The sequence below is a fragment of the Xenopus laevis genome, chromosome 1L (genome assembly GCF_017654675.1).
Source record: "Xenopus laevis strain J_2021 chromosome 1L, Xenopus_laevis_v10.1, whole genome shotgun sequence".
Taxonomy (NCBI): domain Eukaryota; kingdom Metazoa; phylum Chordata; class Amphibia; order Anura; family Pipidae; genus Xenopus; species Xenopus laevis.
Genome location: NC_054371.1, coordinates 53,376,025 through 53,394,540, shown reverse-complemented (window position 1 = coordinate 53,394,540; position 18,516 = coordinate 53,376,025). Strand labels below are relative to the sequence as shown.

General features: G+C 37.9%; 1 protein-coding gene across 1 annotated transcript in view; it reads right to left on the bottom strand.

Annotated features, from left to right (window-relative positions):
• Positions 1-18,516, bottom strand: part of LOC108719602 (probable ATP-dependent RNA helicase DDX60) — a 69,129-nt gene that overhangs the window by 11,206 nt on the left and 39,407 nt on the right. Inside the window, exons 24-31 of the mRNA XM_041589231.1 lie at positions 17,578-17,706; positions 16,593-16,717; positions 14,841-15,011; positions 14,596-14,725; positions 10,310-10,462; positions 6,087-6,191; positions 4,956-5,156; positions 2,900-3,004 (exon numbers count right to left, since the gene is read on the bottom strand). Of these exons, the coding sequence (XP_041445165.1) occupies positions 2,900-3,004; positions 4,956-5,156; positions 6,087-6,191; positions 10,310-10,462; positions 14,596-14,725; positions 14,841-15,011; positions 16,593-16,717; positions 17,578-17,706 (1,119 nt within the window). The remainder of the gene's footprint in view (positions 1-2,899; positions 3,005-4,955; positions 5,157-6,086; positions 6,192-10,309; positions 10,463-14,595; positions 14,726-14,840; positions 15,012-16,592; positions 16,718-17,577; positions 17,707-18,516) is intronic.

The following is an 18,516-nucleotide window of genomic DNA, read 5'->3' as shown; positions in this document are numbered from 1 at the left end:
AGATGTAGAAATTCATGCTAAAGGAAGCACTTAATTATTTCAGATATGAAAGCAAATGTTAAAGGGGCATACTGAATGTGACAGAACCTGGGTTTTTGGATGGTTAATTAGCCAGCCGTGAGAGCCAAGAGTCTGTAAAAACTCAAAGTGTGTCCTTGGTGGTTGCCAAAATGATGAGATCAGCCAGTCAAGCTGTAACATGTATGTCATGTGTTCTTAATACTGCCAGTAGGGTATTTAGGTATTTAGTGAAAATGTGGGGTGCTGATGTTAGGCCGAATGGCACAGCTTGGAATTGAAAATTACCTCACTATTTGGCACATCTGAAGTAGCGTTGATGAGTTTTGTGTATTGGTATATGTAAGTAAGTGTCCTTGATGTCTATCTTGGACATTAATGCATTTTGTTTTAAGGATGTAATGATCAATGGAAGTAATTCCATTTTGAACCATTGATATATCACAAACTGGTTGAGAGAGTGTAAGTTGAGGACCAGCTGGTACCCGCCATCTTTCTTTGTTACTAAGAAGAGATTTGATTAAAAGCCAAGAAAACTTTTGCTTGGGAAGAGTAATTTTGACTTTCTTTTGAAGTAAGTCTTGAATTATGTGGAATAGAGCCTCTTTCTTCTCTGGCTGAGAGGGAAGAGTCGAGAAGATGAATCTGTTTTGTGGAGGTTTTGCTTGGAAGGGTATTTTGTATTTGGGTCCTCAACATCGTTACCCAGGGGTACAAAATACCCTTCCAAGCAAAACCTTAAAGGGATTCTTGCTATATGTCTCCAGAGTTTTGTAATCAATTTCCCACCTGATACGTGTCTCTGGGAAGGAGGGAATAGTCAGGAATCCTGATTTTTGCCACTCCCACTTTCCGGGGAAACTTTAGTAGCACTTGTTTTGTTGCCCCTGTCTTTGTGGCCGGGTTGATCTTGTTGATGCTTATTACTAGATTGCCACGATCTGTGATAGTAATTTCTGCGATGGAACTCACGTCGAGGGTGTCTGCCTTAAGGAAGGCACCCTTACCCTGTGACGTCTGATATGATCTGTTTTAGCTCCGAGCCAAATGCTGTTACATCCACAGGGCTCTGCATGTCACCACTGAAGCTGCCGATGCTCTGGCAGCGAGTATTGTTATGTCTAGTGACCCTTCTCCTAGGAATGTGAGAGCTGTCTTAATTCTTGACATGTTCTCCTTAAATGTTTGCAGGCCTGCAGGTGGTGAGCACAATAGTTTTGGCTACAGTAGCTGCTGTGGGTCTAAAGACGTCTGCTGAGCTTTGAAAATCTTTCTTGAGAGCAGAATCCATCTTTTTGTCCATTGGTTCCTTAAGTGAGCCTTGGCCAGTAGCATAGTATTATGGGACAGCCTCGCTATGGGAGGATCCACCTTGGGGATTTTGTTCCAGATTTTAACTTCATCTTGAACTGAATAAGTATTGAAAAACGTTTGTGGTATATTTCCTTTCTTGTCAGGCTGTGTCCATTCTGAATCGACCATCCTACTAGTGGATTTGCACACTGGGAATGATCTGGGGTGCTTTGTGCAATTGCCTAAGACCCTGTCAGCTTTTGACAAGGGAACCTGTTTTTCTTTTATCGCTACTGTTGCAAAAATGGATCTGAAAAGGCCTTTAATTTCTTCTGGTTGTCTGGAGGTGTCATCTGATGATGTTGATCGTGAGCCAGACAAGGACCCTTCTTCTGAAGAAGAATATCAGCCTGATTCCTCTGGAGAATTAGGGAAGACATTATGCATTTCATCCTCCGAGGTAGGTGAGGGGGATTGCTTGGTTTTCTTTTACCCCAGCTGTTGGACTGACTATCAGGCTGTTTTACTACTGTTCAGTCAAGTGAGGTCATAAAGTGAGGGAATTCAGAGGTTGTTGTTGTGAGGGACAGATCCACTGTAAAACCATCAAGATTAGTATTATTGCAGGAGAAGGAGAAAAAGCTGCCTCTGAGGCAGGACAAACTAAAAAACGGAGGAGGAGGTGGAGATGACAGGGAGGAGGAGACTCAAAAGTATCAATTTGTGTGTCCTGCCTCCGGAGAGGAGCAATTTAACCCCAGTCCTCCTGTACTGACAGGTAGGGCCATATGTAGAAAAATACATATACCATTTGTTTTTAAGTTATATCAGTGGAAATGTGAGTACAGTAAAATGTTTAAAGGGGAACTATCGTGAAAATTAAAATTTGATATAAGCTTCAACAAACTGAAATAAGAAGTTTTGTATATAGAATTAATTTTAAATCCTGAACCGTTTCTGAAATATTCAAGATACCCTTCACTATCCTCCTCTCAGCATCTGCCTCTCTTTATTTTCGCTTGATGCAGGAGTTGGTAGTCTGATTTTGAAAGACAGTTAAATCTAATGTATATTTTAGGGGACTCCTTTTGCCTAGAAGATGTATTAGAGCTCACTAAAAAATCACTAGAAATCCTGTCTCTCTACATGTAGAATTTGTGCCAAAGGCATTTATTTTGCTAGATTTTATTTGTACTGGGATCACTACTTTGGGTTAGCTCAAATGCATCTGCTAGGAAAGGAAGCCCCCCATAAGATATATTGGATCTAACTGTCAATAATATCTGACACCCAACTCCTGCATGAAGACAGAATGAAGAGAAACAGACGCTGAAAAAGACGCTGAGAGGGGGATAGGGATTAGTTATTATTTCAGAAACGATTGATTGTATTAAGTGTATTAATGTTACTTATTTTAGTATGATGAAGCTTATATTACATTTTCAGGATATTTCCCCTTTAAGATGATTTGATTCTACACTGCCAACAATATTAATTGAATAACACAAACACATATTTGGCTAATATTTATGTTATAACGAATGATAACACAATGAACTGATTTTCAGCATATTTTCAGAATTCATACCTCATGGATTAAGAAGTGTATGCAGAACAGGAAGTAGAGCTTTAACATTTTGGTTTCAGAAGGTCTCTTAAATGCCATCAGGGAGTGCTTCATTACTGACAATGCCTAAGTTAAATACATAAACAGAGGTTTATTAGGTGTGTATGTGTGTGTGTGTGTATATATATATATATATATATATATATATATATATATATATATATATATATATATATATATATATATATATATTTGTTGTTGTTTGTTCTTTTCTCCAAATGCAGAGTTGGGTCGAAATGTCTTGTTTGCTGGAAAGCTTGAAAGTATATAAGTCGAAATCATATTATGGTATCCATTCTCAGGCTGAAATAGCCCCACATGTCATTCCCAGTTTTTGTAATACTCTAAGTGATGTGCACGTTTTTATAAGTAACTATATTTCTGTGTTATTGTGGGAGTCATAGGAATGTTTTAGTGCAAAGTTTAACCTATGCACATTTATTATGGGCATGGAAAACAAAAGTCTGATGTTAATAATCTAAAACTGCAAATATTTCAGAAGCAAAAGTGCAAGAGTGTACAGAGAAGCACTTTGAGTAAGTTTACTTGTAGTAATTTTTTTGGATTAGATCCCCTTTAAAAGCATGATAGTTATCACTGCTACCCTGCAGAGCTGGGGTAGTGGGTTCGATTCCTAATCTACAGTGATTACACTCCAGAAGCATACAAGATGATTAATGTAAAACTAAAGCTTAAAGGGATCCTGTCATCGGAAAACATGTTTTTTTCAAAACGCATCAGTTAATAGTGCTACTCCAGCAGAATTCTGCACTGAAATCCATTTCTCAAAAGAGCAAACATTTTTTTATATTCAATTTTGAAATCTGACATGGGGCTAGACATTTTGTCAATTTCCCAGCTGCCCCCGGTCATGTGACTTGTGCCTGCACTTTAGGAGAGAAATGCTTTCTGGCAGGCTGCTGTTTTTCCTTCTCAATGTGACTGAATGTGTCTCAGTGGGACATGGGTTTTTACTATTGAGTGTTGTTCTTAGATCTACCAGGCAGCTGTTATCTTGTGTTAGTGAGCTGCTATCTGGTTACCTTCCCATTGTTCTTTTGTTTGGCTGCTGGGGGGGAAAAGGGAGGGGGTGATATCACTCCAACTTGCAGTACAGCAGTAAAGAGTGATTGAAGTTTATCAGAGCACAAGTCACATGACTTGGGGCAGCTGGGAAATTGACAATATGTCTAGCCCCATGTCGGATTTCAAAATTGAATATAAAAAAATTTGTTTGCTCTTTTGAGAAATGGATTTCAGTGCAGATTTCTGCTGGGGCAGCACTATTAACTGATTCATTTTGAAAAAAAACATTTCCCATGAAAGTATCCCTTTAAGTAAGCTACAAATGTTGTACATTATGTTTTGGGCTTCTGTACCAGCCCAAGGCAACCACAGGCCTTTAGCAGGGAAGATCTGTGCCTCCAAAGATGCCCCAGTAGCTACCTGTCTTCTGTTCTGCTGATTCACTGCACAAGCTCTGTGCTGCTTTCACTTACTGAGCTTAGGGACCTACACACAAGATACTGATAAGGCTGATAAGGCAATAATTCAGATTATCAGAACATGTCAATTCAGAAACCAGCACAATTAGCATCAGAATTTACTAATCAGCCCTGCAGCATCAGCTTATATGACAGACCTTATATGGCAACCCTCATTTTCTGTTTCATATTTTGTAATGACCCCTAAGCATCTTAACAGCTGCTCAAAGCACACTGAGCATGTGAGTGCTATAGATCACTCTTAACAAAATCAAAATTTTGAAGGCCTGTATCATTACTACTATAGAGATGCTGAACCTTTAAGCTGGTTAAATACGTTTAGCATAACAAATATGGAATTTCTAGCCATATTAATAGCCATAATATTTTTGAACGTTTAGTTCCCCATTAATTAGCTCTTGATGAAATTAACCATAGTGTCTCTGTGTGTGTGCATTGTAGTAGTAAGCTGCATTAAAACTATAGAAATTAAAACTGCATAAAACTATAGAAATAAAGGATAATAATAATACCTTAACTCTAGCATCTTCTTTATCATCAGCCTTGGCAGCCAACAGCATCAGTCGTAGCACCAAAGAGATGCTTAATGGGAATTGTCCCTTCAAATGAGGGACATTTGATTTCATAAGTCGCTTTACTTTAGGCAAGGGAACAGTAAAAAAGTATACATTTCCCAGCACATCCTGGCCTCGCCTTCCTGCGCGTCCTGACATCTGAGGTTAATTAAGAAACACAATTACTAAAAAATATAGTGGTTCTCCTGGTCACAAGTTGATTTGCCCAATCATGTCCACAAAACTGACCCAGGGCTGTATTCATAAAACAATATTGCTCATTTAACTTTTCTACAACTTTCCAAAGACAGCAGATGAATTACAATGCAAAATAATCCTCCAATGGGAAGCCCACCTGATTTGTGTTAATCTGGCTCCATGTTTTCTGTTGATGTAATTGGACCCGGAAGCAATAAACACATTATACCAGCACTTATCAAGTGTCCTTTACCCCCATGAGTGCAGTGTAATATAAGTCAAAATGACATAATATTGATAATAATTTATCTATGTAAGGTAACAGCAAGATGACTGACATAGTGCTGATAATTAGCAGGAGCAGTGCACCTTCTTGTTCATCATGAGTTAAAAAAATAGATAGTAGAAGATTTAGACTTAAAGAAACCTTTTAAAATAACCTTTATGTATTATTATTTGATAAGACTATGAAGGAAAGGGAAATGCTATATCAGCCTTAGACCTCTATGGAGGCCTATTGGGTGAAAGCCAATAGGATTCAAGACACACCAACTTCTTCAGTAAAAACAATAACAGATTGCACTTAGGGCCTGTAGTATACTAAAAAGACCAAAGTTTCACTGGGAGTCGTGAACTCAAACCTTTGCATAAGAATGGCCGGCCAAATGGACTGATTTGGCACATATTCATCTTTAATCATTTGGGTCCACTAAGCTACTGTGGAGAAACACTGGTGCCAAGCTTAAGAGAACTGAAACACTTAACTTATTTTTTTCCATTCCTTTCTTTACAGGGGTTATATTACATAAGCACTTATTCACTCAAAGAGACATTTGCAATTTTGTTCCAATAATTACTTTTATTCCTGAATAGACTAATAGTAGATGATACCTGTCTGTAATTTAGTGCATCCAGGTAAACAGAGTCATGGACAAACACAACAGATTTACACGGCATGTTGATTCCCAAGGCAAGAGTTCCTGTTGCAGTAACAACCTTTAAAAAAAGACAGATGGAAAATTGTTCTGTATAATATAAAAATTGTTAAAATATCCTCCAATCCTACACAATGAGGTATCCTCCTTCTTTACCACTACAGACACACAGAGATCGGCAGGGAGGGGTAAAAATAGCAGAGTCAAGCGCCTGCATATGATTGTAACTAACTAGATTACTTTGCAGAGCAATGAGAATGACCTGGACAAGCACAGTAGTATTTAATGCACTCCCCTCAATCCCCACTACCAATCTCTGCATCTGTGCTAAACCCAGAATTGTATAAATGCTTATTTTTAATATACTGTACAATGGAGGCATTTTTTTTAAACTACAGTACTACAATAGGAATACTCCTTTTTGCAAAGTCCTTTTTCAACAATTTATTTTATGTGTGGTGTCAGCAACAAACATAGTAAAATAACAACACTGTAAAATATAAAAAATGTTTTTGCAATCCAAGTATTCAGGTTCTTATCCTGTAGCCTACTTTAACCAAGGTTACTCCCATCATCTAAACATACATGTTCACACCTGTTCACTACACAAATACCAAAAGTAGAGGGGGGAAAAAGCAAGGTAATAGCAAAGGTTGAAGGCGAAAAACAAAGAAAATAGCGAAATTAAAGAGCAGAGCAATAAAGTAGCCAAAATGGAGAGTACTATAGAGTAGGGGAGAAAATAAATCTGAATACTTGAGAAAAAATACATTTTTAGATTATATGGGAGTAGTGATTAAAGAATCTGTCCTGAAACAGAAAGAGGGACAGAAAATAAAAGAAAATTAAAGAACAGATAAAAATGAAAAAGATACATATGAAAAGTATAAAACAAATAGTAAGGCCAACTCTGATATGAAGGAGATGGTGATAATAATAAAGATGATGATAATGATGAAACTTTCAGGCCTTATGAATTAAGACTAAGGGGGTTATTTACTAAACTGGCGAAAAACCCCGAAAAATTCGTTTTTTTTCTTATAAAATCCATTTTTTTGGGGATTTATTATACCCGAGGATGGAAAAAGTCAGAATCCGAAAATCCGGGATCTCCGAGGTTGCATATAAGTCAGTGGTAGAAGTCCCAAAGATTTTTTGATCTCCGCTGGAGTTCGGGCAAAAATCAGAAAAAACAGAAGGTGCACTGGGACCAACAGGGAAAAAACAGTGGTACTTAGGGATTAAAAAGCTACACCAAGGGCTCCCCTTTGGCTGATAAAAATAAGGGATAGTGCATGACTCCAGGAAGCTTGAGGCCACCTTAGAAAGGTAACTGGTAGGAGTGAGTGGGTGAGATAGTGGTAGGATAGATTTGGTTGGAGCTCACTGCAGATGGTGAGAGGTAATGATAGGGTAGAGAAGAGCAGCTGAGGCTCCAAAGAGGAGGAATTGAGAGATCCAGTGTACTTGCCCAGTTAGGTATGAGTACAGGGGTTATAAGGGCTAGGGTGAGTAGGGCCCAGTGTACCTGGAACATAAGGCGGACAACTCTGCTGAAAGTCCGGGCCTGAGAAGTAAGCAGGAGGCTGGGGCCAAGTGATCTGGGAAAACCCTAACTGTAAAGAGTGTGTGATGAGGAAAATACATGTTAAATAATTGTGCTGAATCACAGATGGAAAATAAATCTGTTCTTGATTTCATCACATGTGTGTTTTGTACCTCCAGTTTATGTGGTGCTACAGTGTGGCAAAGGATTCCCAAAGAAAAGGTACTCAAATAAGTATCCAAAAGGAAGCACAAGGCAACATGTTATTTGCTGGACTTATTTTTGCCTTTTGTTTTAAAAGGAAAAATATAGGTGCTATGTAAGAAAACTGTCAACAGAATACTAATTAGCAAAAGTAAGAAAATTGCATTGCAAACTTCGTTTGTATGTTAAGTTAATTTAGGAAAAGCTTGAAACTGTGCAGAAAGTAAAAATTATTCATTCCTGATAAAAAAATCTTAAATGGTACAGTATATGGGGCTATTGACATGGAAAACAAATTAGTCCATAAATCAAATTATGTGGAATAAAGTGGAATTACACAGGGAATACGTATTGAACACATCAAGAAAAGGTAGTACAAAAAGGAATGGAAAGCCAAGAAACCTGCTGAAATCTGTCTTGCAATACCTTTGCAACGTTATTGTTGCAAACATACTGATGCCATTGGTTACGGACATATTTCTAATGTTCCAGTGAGCACCATTGAGCCCTAATCCTGAAGTGGAACATCATTTCATCCTAAACCAGCCATGACCAGGTGCTCCTCTCAAGATTTCTGACAGAGGAGTCAAATGAATAATCAGAAGAGTAGTCCAGGAGCCAAGGATCACTTGATGAGAACTTCAGAAAATAATTGAATTGAATTAGCAGGTAAAGTTGTTTCAAAGAAACCAATAAGTAATGCACTCAACTGACATGTCTTCTATGCACACTCACCACGCAAGACTCCACTGCTGAAGAAAAAGCATGTTGAAGCTTGTTTAAACTTTGCTGCACAACTTTTGGAAATTCTGGGAGAATATAGTCTGGTCAGATGAGACCAAAATTGAACTCTTTGAATGTCATTGCACACATGATGTTTGGAGAAATGGCACTGCACATAACCCCAAAAACACCATACCAACAGTGAAGTTTGGAGGTGTGAACATCATGGTGTGGAGCTGTTTTTCAGCATATGGTTCTGGCAGACTTCATATAATTTAAGGAAGGGTTAATGGAGAACTGTACTTGGACATTCTTGATAAGAATCTGCTGCCATCTACCAGGATGCTGAAGATGAAACGAGGGTGGACATTTCAGCAAGACAATGATCCCAAACAAACAAGCCAAGGAAACACTCAATTGGTTTCAGAGAAAGAACAGAGAAAGAACATAAAGCTGCTAAAATGGCCCAGTCAATCACCCAACTTGAATCCAATTGAAAATCTATAGAAAGAACTGAAAATCAGAGTTTAAAGCAGAGGCCCCCTGGAACCTTCAAGATTTTATGACATTTTGTGTGGAAGAATGGGCCAAAATTGCACCTGAGCAATGCATACAACTAGTTTCTCCATAATTATAACTGGGGAGGGGGTGCCTAAAATTTGCAAGAATTATCGTTTAATATTTGTGCTGTTATCTTTGCTCTTCAGATCAAAGCAGTTTGGACAGGAAAAAGCTGAATTCCTTAATATCATTCCTTGTAAAACTAGAATTTTTTAAAACATGGGCTGTAGAGCTGATTAGTTCAGTTTCAAATAATTTTTTTTATATTTTTTTATAAAATCAGTTATATCTGCAGAATAGAAAAAGAAAAGTTGTTGCATTGCAATGTGTATTATTATTATTATCATAATAAGTAATCTAACAGCGTATACTAAGGGCTAATGAAAAATATAAACTCCAAAGGCTGTGAAGAGACGTCAGTTTCCACATTGTGTACAGGTAGAGTGAATCATGTATGCCATAGAATGAAGTCATACCAGGGGAGGCTAGGAAGGTAAGAAGTTGAAACACAAGTGATCACTAATTATCATTTCTCAGTCATAGGGACTGAGGTCAGTAGGCTGAAGGGTCATGTCCAGAACCCTCTCTATGGTGGGGGTAATAATCATTCATATCCTCCTTCCTACCTATGTTCCTATGCTCTTATCAAAAAAGTGTGATGGATCAGTGGTGGATGAGTCCAGTATAAATAGGCAAGAAGTACATTTGTTTGAAATTCAAACCACTTTGAATCCTGCAACAATTATATCGCAGGCCATTGCCAAGGGGGTAGTGCCAAAAAATTAGGTACCTTACTATGTGCTTGACAGTTAGAGCATTTTCATGCAAGCCCATAGTAAGGGTTACTTATTCTATATGAAATAAATAGGGACAAATTACATATATCTGCACTAATTCATATCAGTAATGTAATAAGACTGAAATATTTATCACAGTTAAGCTTATATAATGTCTTGAAATTGCAAAAATGAATGTTATAGTCTTAGAAATACAAACATTTTAAGTTATCAAACACCAGTGCTATGATTATGCTATGGATTGTTAAATCATATAAATAATATGCACAATAATATAAATAATAATCTACAGACTGTGAACTTTATTATCTGGTTGCCTTCAGCCACATAGGCAATGAATATACTCACACGCAGGTATCCCATCCTGAAGAGCATTTCAACTTGACCTCTTCCTTTAGCATCTAAAGAGGAATGATGGTAGCCTATACCCCTTAGTGCCAGAGTCTTCAACTCCTCTGCAGATCTTGACCCACTGGTTCGTTCAAATATGTCTGTGAGTACCTATTACATATTAAAATGTAGAACTTATATATTAAGAGAAAACGTAGCTGGCCACAACCATTAATATTTGATTTTGGCATCGATTTACCAAGATGTGCAAATCTCTATGCCTCTGGTATATTTTGCATTACCTGTTAAGGGGAAAAAAAGGTGGCAAACGAAACCTTTTTTTTTTTTTGCACCCAACAACAATCCTAAGAAACCAAGAACTAAGAGTCAAATGTAAACAACACAACATTCTCATTGGTGGATCCTCTTGCACCAATTGCTGGCCCTGGAGTGCATTGTTGCTTTAAAAATTCATCCATATGATTGTTGGACTACAATATATGTCACTTATATTGATCCTTATACTTTTCCTCGAGGTCTGTTTTTTAATCCAATAAACTGTTCTAGTTTTCATGTTCTAAGTTCAGACTTCGTGTTTCCTACTTATTACCTCTGCTGTACATTATTTATGAATGCTTTTCTCTCAAGTACATCCTAGGTTCCTATTCTAAAAAAAGTATTGACTCAGTTTCAGCTTCTTAAAAACATTCCAGCTGTTGATAATGATGTCTGTGTACCACCAAATACCATATCAATAACAAGAATCATCAAACAGCATGAAAGCAGTAGTTTAAACCGCAATGTGGGTTTATTTAAAGCAGTGGTAGCACACTACATGTTTTGGGCTATGCCAAAGGCTAAAGGTGGCCATGGACATGCAGATTTACCTTCATATTGGTGCCATCTCCTGACCTGCCACTAACCATTCAGATCAAATAAAATAGTAAAAGAACAGATCAGACAAAGTTCTGCCCGACAGCAATCGTACGAAAATTGTATCCGACAAAAGCTGGTGACAGTCTCCCACTGATATTGTCAGATCGGCAATACATGCAGAGATATTATCGGTAGCCATAAGAAATGTTCTAACCCAGTGGCGGAACTACCGGGGGAGCAGGGGGTGCGAGCGGGCCAGGGCCCGCACCCCCTCAGGGCCCCCTGCAGTCCGCGCAGTCCGTGCGCCTCTGTTGTGGCGCATATTCCAGGCCAGTTTCCGGGTGTACGGAGGGGGGCGGGGGCCCGGCTGCGCATCCTGCGCCAGGGCCCGACCACCTCTAGTTACGCTTCTGTTCTAACCTGTCCGATCAACTGAATGACCGATCGCCATCTCACGAAAAATGTCTGGACACTCCACACACGGCCCGTAAATCATACGAAACTGAGATTTGTACAATCAAATCTTTGTGTCTATGGCCAGCTTTAGTGTGCTATCACTACTTTAAATGAACTCACATTGCAGTTTAAACTACTGCTTGCATGCTGTTTGTTGTTTCTAGGTTCTTACTAATTAGAATGAATCCATCGCACTGCCAATAGCTGTGTCTCCTGAACAATGCTTCTATCCCCTTTGAATATAGATGTACCGCACATCCAAAATCAATATTAGACCGGAAAAGAGGAGAGCACTCAAATGCAGGTTTACTGCTGTGAATTAGTGTTTATTGCCGACTGACAAACACAACATGTTTCGGGCCCTCAGTGCCCTTTCTCAAGTGTCAACTCTAGGTTCTTATTCTGATGTGGTTCAATAGAAGTGTTGGTGTTGAGGTGGGTAAGAAAATACATGCTTTTAAGGCTCTCAAGTTAGCTGGGACAGCCTAAAAGTTTATCAAGTACAAGGAGGCCAATAAATCATACACAAAAGACAAGCTAAAATCAATATGGAAAAGGATATTGCAGCGAGCAGTAAAAATAATCCAAAATAATTTTTTTAAATATGTAAATAGTAAAAAAATTAAGCAGGAAGGGATGGAACCCTTAATGTCAGAGGGGGGTCAGCTGGTTAATGAGAACAGAAAAAATGCAGAGATTCTGAACTGTTATTTTTCATCTGTCTACTACACAAATGAGGACAAAGGGGAATGTCCCTGAAACGTTGCACCATGCATTAAATAAAATTGCAAGGGCTTGCCCTGCTGAATGCATATCTTGTGTGCCGGTGATATTCTTCTTACACAAATGAGGAACCAGTTAATGAAGGTTTCCTTCTTACTAGTCCTAATTCTAGTAATACAACTAATGATGCATACAGTAGTAGACATGAGGAAATTCAAAAGAGACTAGAACATGTTAAGATAAACAAAGGTCCGGGACCAGATGGTATTCATCCCAGGGTACTTAACGAGCTTAGCTCTATGGTTGTCAAATCTCTTTACTTTTTTTTCAGGATTCATTGAGGTCTGGCATGGTGCCAAGAGACTGGCAAATTGTTAATGTGATGCTGCTATTCAAAAAGAGATCCCGTTCTCAGCTTCAACTATAGGCAGGTTAGTCTGACAACAGTGGTAGGAAAGATTTTTGAAGGGATAAGATACTGGACTTCATTGCAAATCATGCTACAACGAGTTTGTGCCAGCATGGTTTTGTGTGTATTAGATCTTGCCAGACTAACTTAATTTCTTTTTATGAGAAGGTGAGAAGGGACCTCGATTCTGGGAAGGCAGTGGATGTGATCTACTTAGACTTTGCTAAAGCATTTTATACAGTTCCACACAGAAGGTTACTGGTTAAATTACGGAATGCTAGCCTGGAACATAGTATTTGTACCTGGATAGAGAACTGACTAGAAGATAGACTACAAAGAGTGGTGGTAAATGGAATCTAATTGGACCAGTGTTGTTAGTGGAGTACTGCGGGGGTCTGTACTTGGTCCTTTGATTTTCATCTTGTTTATTAATGACACTGAGGAAGGCATTGTACTATTTCTATTTTTGCTTATTATGACAAAATTGTGCAGAACTATTTGTTCTATGCCTCATGCTGCTACTTTGCAAAGTGATTTGACTAAATTGAAAAACTGGGTAGCAAACTGGAAAATGTGGTTTAATGTTGATAAATGCAACATTTGACAAAAATAATATAAATGCAAGTATATACTAAATGGCAGCGTGTTGGGAGTTTCATTAACTGAGAAGGATCTAGGGGTTTTTGTAGATAACACGTTGTCTAATTCTGGGCAGTGTCATTTTGTGGCTACTAAAGAAAATAAAGTTCTGTCTTGCATAAAAAAAGGCATAACCTCAAGGGTTGAAAACATAATTTTGCCTCTTTATAGGTCCCTGATAAGGCCTCAGGTTGTTTTCTCTGGAAAAAAAGGTGCTTGCGAGGGGACATGATTACACTTAACAAGTACATTAGAGGACATTATAGACAAATAGCAGGGGACCTTTTTACCCATAAAGTGGATCACCACAACAGAGGCCACCCCTTCAGACTAGAAGAAAATAACTTTTATTTGAAGCAACGTAGGTGGTTCTTCACATTGAGGGCAGTGAACTTGTGGAATGCACTGCTATATGATGCTGTGATGGCTGATTCTGTTAATGCTTTTACGAGTGGCTTGGATAGTTTCTTGGACAAGCATAATATCCAAGGCTATTGTGATACTAAAATCTATCATTAGTATTCATATGTGTATATATATATATATATAATGTATGTGAGGCTATGGAGGGGTGTGTGTGTGTGTATGGATGCTGGGTTTCATGTGGTCTTAATCTTTGGTCTTTGTTCAACACGATTTAACCTGTAACTATGTAACTATGATATTCCTATGTTTTGCCCCATCCCCCCAGCTACTGCATGCTTTTTCCATTTGTTTTTTTTTTTGTTTGTCTTTATTGACAGGTAACTCTTTTGCACTCATTTATGATCACAACGTAAAGCACTAGGGTGTAAAGGATTATGCCAGACAAAATGCAATTCAATGAACTGTATTTGTGTATACTTGCAATGTGTGCTCACGTGCTGTTGTAATTGTAATTCCAGGGTTCTCTTTGGCCTATAGGTACTATTTGTACCTGCTGAATCAATCCCACACGCTCCGGCTTGCCCCCATGATGACAATTCAACTTACCCCTGAGTTACCAAACGATTCAGGGTTAAGTTACATTCTGTGCAAATTATGGCACAATACAATTACACTGGTATGCTGAATAAAAATGTGGCTATGTGTGTAAACTGTGCCAACTAATAATAATGACCACAAAAGTGTGGTTTTCAAAATACATAGGTAAAGGACAAAGAACAAAATAGTTAAAGCTCAAAAGAACATTAACATTAGTATAAATCAATTACAGAATTACCTCACTGTTCAGGGCTTTGCTATCAGCGTAAGTACAATCTGGTGGGATTTCATCATCCTTCCTAAGCAATTGCTTTATACTGTCATAATTGGCAGTGTTGTTTAAAAAATCATCATTTTCATAAGAGGATCTAAGAAATAAAATAATACGAATTATTTTGCTAAATTAATTATTGCATGCGCAACATATAGGTGCAGTTTCTCTTTAATTAATAAAAATATTTTGTCATAAAACGGATTACATACTTATTACTTATTTTAGACTTATTTTTCACTATTTCTTTTTCCAATCTTTTGGCTTTTTTGTTAAATTTTTCAGCCTCTTTCTCAGTCAGTAGCTTTGGCTTTTCTTCCTGTTTCAGTTCCAAAAACATGGCTGCTTCCAATGCAAGATGTTTCACAAGTCCAATGTCAAATCTAAGAAAAAGTAAATAATTATATACACACATACAAAATGAGAACAAAAAATTAAATAACTTGCCACTTAAGTCTGTTAGCAATAGATTTTAATCCTTAATGCAAAGCCTTGATGCAGCTTGCATTTTATAAAATATTATACAGGGACTGATATCTGATTGACAGCTCCCAATATATTAAAGCCTGCTTCAGCAACCAGATTGATCAGGAAAGGTTTACCCCAGGGGTAGGCAACCCCCGGCTCCGGAGCCTCATGCGGCTCTTCATCCTGCTTGCTGCGGCTCGGTCTTGCGGCTTTGCCACATCGTCCATACAGCCCTCACACCTGCTGGCGGCTTCTTGACTGTGCGACCACGGTAAGCTAATGCTGGTAAGCCGCCAGCAGGTGTGAGGGCTGTATAGACGTCCCAGGAGTGACAGGCAAGTCCGAGACGCAGCAATATGATTCACCATGGTCCTAACCACCGTCACACACTCAAGACAAGAGAGGGAAGATCAGCATGGAGCTTCAGAAACAGAAGTCACATTAAACAGAAGACCAAACCGTAAATGTACAGCTAGTGCAAGTGTTGTGCATTCACCTGTTTCTCTCTCGTTATCATTTGTCTTCCGCTTACACATTCAAGATTATTTTTCTATGGCATTCCTTCCATTTTCTCTTCTAATTATCTCTTTATTTATGTTTCAGGTTTGTGGCCTGTATGTCTTGTGTACACTACTTTGCTTTACCTCTTCTGATAACCCTAGGAACATGCACACTCTTTCCATTACATTCTCCAAACCTGCACTCTTTTATAGTTGGCTTCCTGCATCCTGAATGAGAACAAATCTAGCAGAATAACATTGCTTATTTATTCATGAAAACACAACATAAAAATCAAGTGGGAAAAGGGAAGAAAATAGAAGGTCCCTGGTAGTTTGGTTGTATGATTGGTGTAACTCATTTGTATTCATCTCTTGAACAATCAAGCTGGCTTCCCCTACTGTTTTATAACTGAATGAGCAAAATATTAGAATCTATTAAAATTTTGAATCTATTAATAAATGGGTATGGGTGGGTTTAAAAAAATATAAAAAAAAAAACAATAAAAGGGTACTCTGCATTCTATAATGAAAAATAATTAGTGATAAAAGAAAGTCTCTCATTAAATGATAAGGAAAGGTAAAATCACTGGGTGTGTGCCATGATGTTATGCATACCTGCTATCACAGGTTGGTGTTCTTTTTCTTCATAAAATGCACCTTTCGGGGTACCTCTTGTTGAGAACTGTGCTGCTACCTTGTTTCATTGTTCCATTTTTGAGTTCATACACATTACCAAATTTCTGTAACTTTGCATGCATCCAGCAACAAAAAGTGCAGTGGATGCCTGGAAGACTGGAAACACATAGTGGTCCGGCACTCAGCAAACAGTACTGTAGGCTGATGCATTTTTAAAGAAGAGGAGACCCAGCCCAGGGTAGGAAGTAAGCAACTAGAATCACTGGGTGTGCCATACCCTTCCACTGATTTTACCTTTCCTTTTCTTCTAAATTCTAATTCTACAGAAGAAAACAATCCAAAACATGAAGTTACACTCACTCAAAAAAAAGTGCTGGCAGCTTTTGCTCTTCTTTCAGTTTTTCAACAAGCATTGGAAAGTGGTAAGTGCCTTTCACATTAGTATAACATTTTGGTGGCTGGAGACTCTGAAGCACTTGGGAAGTCTAGTAGAAATATGAATGTATTGGTATAATTAAGATGTTATTTATATTTAAAATGTATCGCAAGAGCTGCTTACATTGGATTCCATAGATACACACAGACATATACTATACAAAAAAAATTTTTTATGGTGTTCCTGGTCCTCAAGGGTAAGAGTTTTAAGTAGCCCCAAAAATGCAGTGGCTTGATATGTACACCTTGCAAGATCTTTCACAATTTTAGTTCAAGTCTGTGGTTACACCCATTAGTTCTCCTTCACTTAAACCCAGGGCAATAATAAATGAGCTATGTTTTGTTTGTTCTTTAATGTAAGCAAATATATTTGATCTTAATCTGGGCATAACGAAATATATTTGCTATGTTCCGGAACATTTACTTTTTTCTGTGGTTGCATAGACCTGGCACCATCATACAAAAAAGTAGGGATGCACCGAATCCAGGATTCGGTTTGGGGTTCGGCCAGGATTCGGCCTTTTTAAGCAGGATTCAGATTCGGCCGAATCCTTCTACTAGGCCAAACCGAATCCTAATTTGCATATGTAAATTAGGAGCAGAGAAGGAAATCATGCAATTAAAAAAAAAATTCCCCTTCCCACCCCTAATTTGCATATGCAAATTAGGGTTCGGATTCGGTTCAGTATTCACCCGAATCTTTCACAAAGGATTCGGGGGTTCGGCCGAATCCAAAAAAGTGGATTTGGTGCATCCCTACAAAAAAGTGAAAAATGTGAACTTGTTTACTATATTCAAAAACATAGTAGGTGCAGGAATTCAAATCTTTTGTAATGCTTTAATTCATCACATTCCCTATAAAATATGTGGGCAGTTTAAATTAAGTTGCTTGATCATTATATGTAATTACCTTGTCCCCGTTTCCTTGCTTAATCCATTCAAGTAATTCTTTCTTTAATTCCTCCTCATATACTTTTGTATCGTTTTTTGTTATGATGACTTTGTCCTTGAAATGTGTGTATTCTTCCGGATCCAGTTCCTTATAAAGAGTTCATATGTAATATGTTTTAAAACAGGTCTTAAAATAATTCCAGCTGCAAGCTAAGAACATATCATATTAAAGTTGTTTACAGTTTAAGGGACAAGGCAGCCTAAAAACCAACCTCATCCCATTTGAATGACCAGGGATACATACTGTAATACATAATGCACTTACTGATTTCCACCCAACAGACTGACAATGACTCTAGAATTGGATGCTGTATTATAAAGTATAAGGTACGGGTTGACATCATCCCCGGCACTTATTTTGATGCCCCTCCCTCTTTACATATCATCATTACAGTGTATTAAAGAGATCACATTTCCGGAGTCTCCATATAGCTGTAAAATAACTTCCAAATATCATTTTTCCATAACCTTACATTTTTCAGAATTATGTGTGTGTGGTCCACTGATCTCCATATACATCTCATAAAAAAGGTATAGGGGGAGCTTTGACTGTGAGTGCCATATATTAGTCCTATGAATTAAAGTGATACCAACAAGTGAAAATGACCAGGCACCATTTATAAAGCATCTGCTCAGCACTAAAAAATCCCAGATATAACTATTTTGAACATAATAGTCTTTATACAGCTAAATTTACATGTCCTGACCTGATACATGTAAAGCTCATTTTAGAAATATGGTGACCCACACAACTATGCAAGAGAAATTGGTAATTAAAATTGTTCTAGATGACACTGGTGAAAATTGTATTTAAAAACAGAGGTCCACTATACTATACTTGATTTCTGAAACTTGCGAATGTTACATTTAGGAACCAAATCCACAATTTATGATTCAG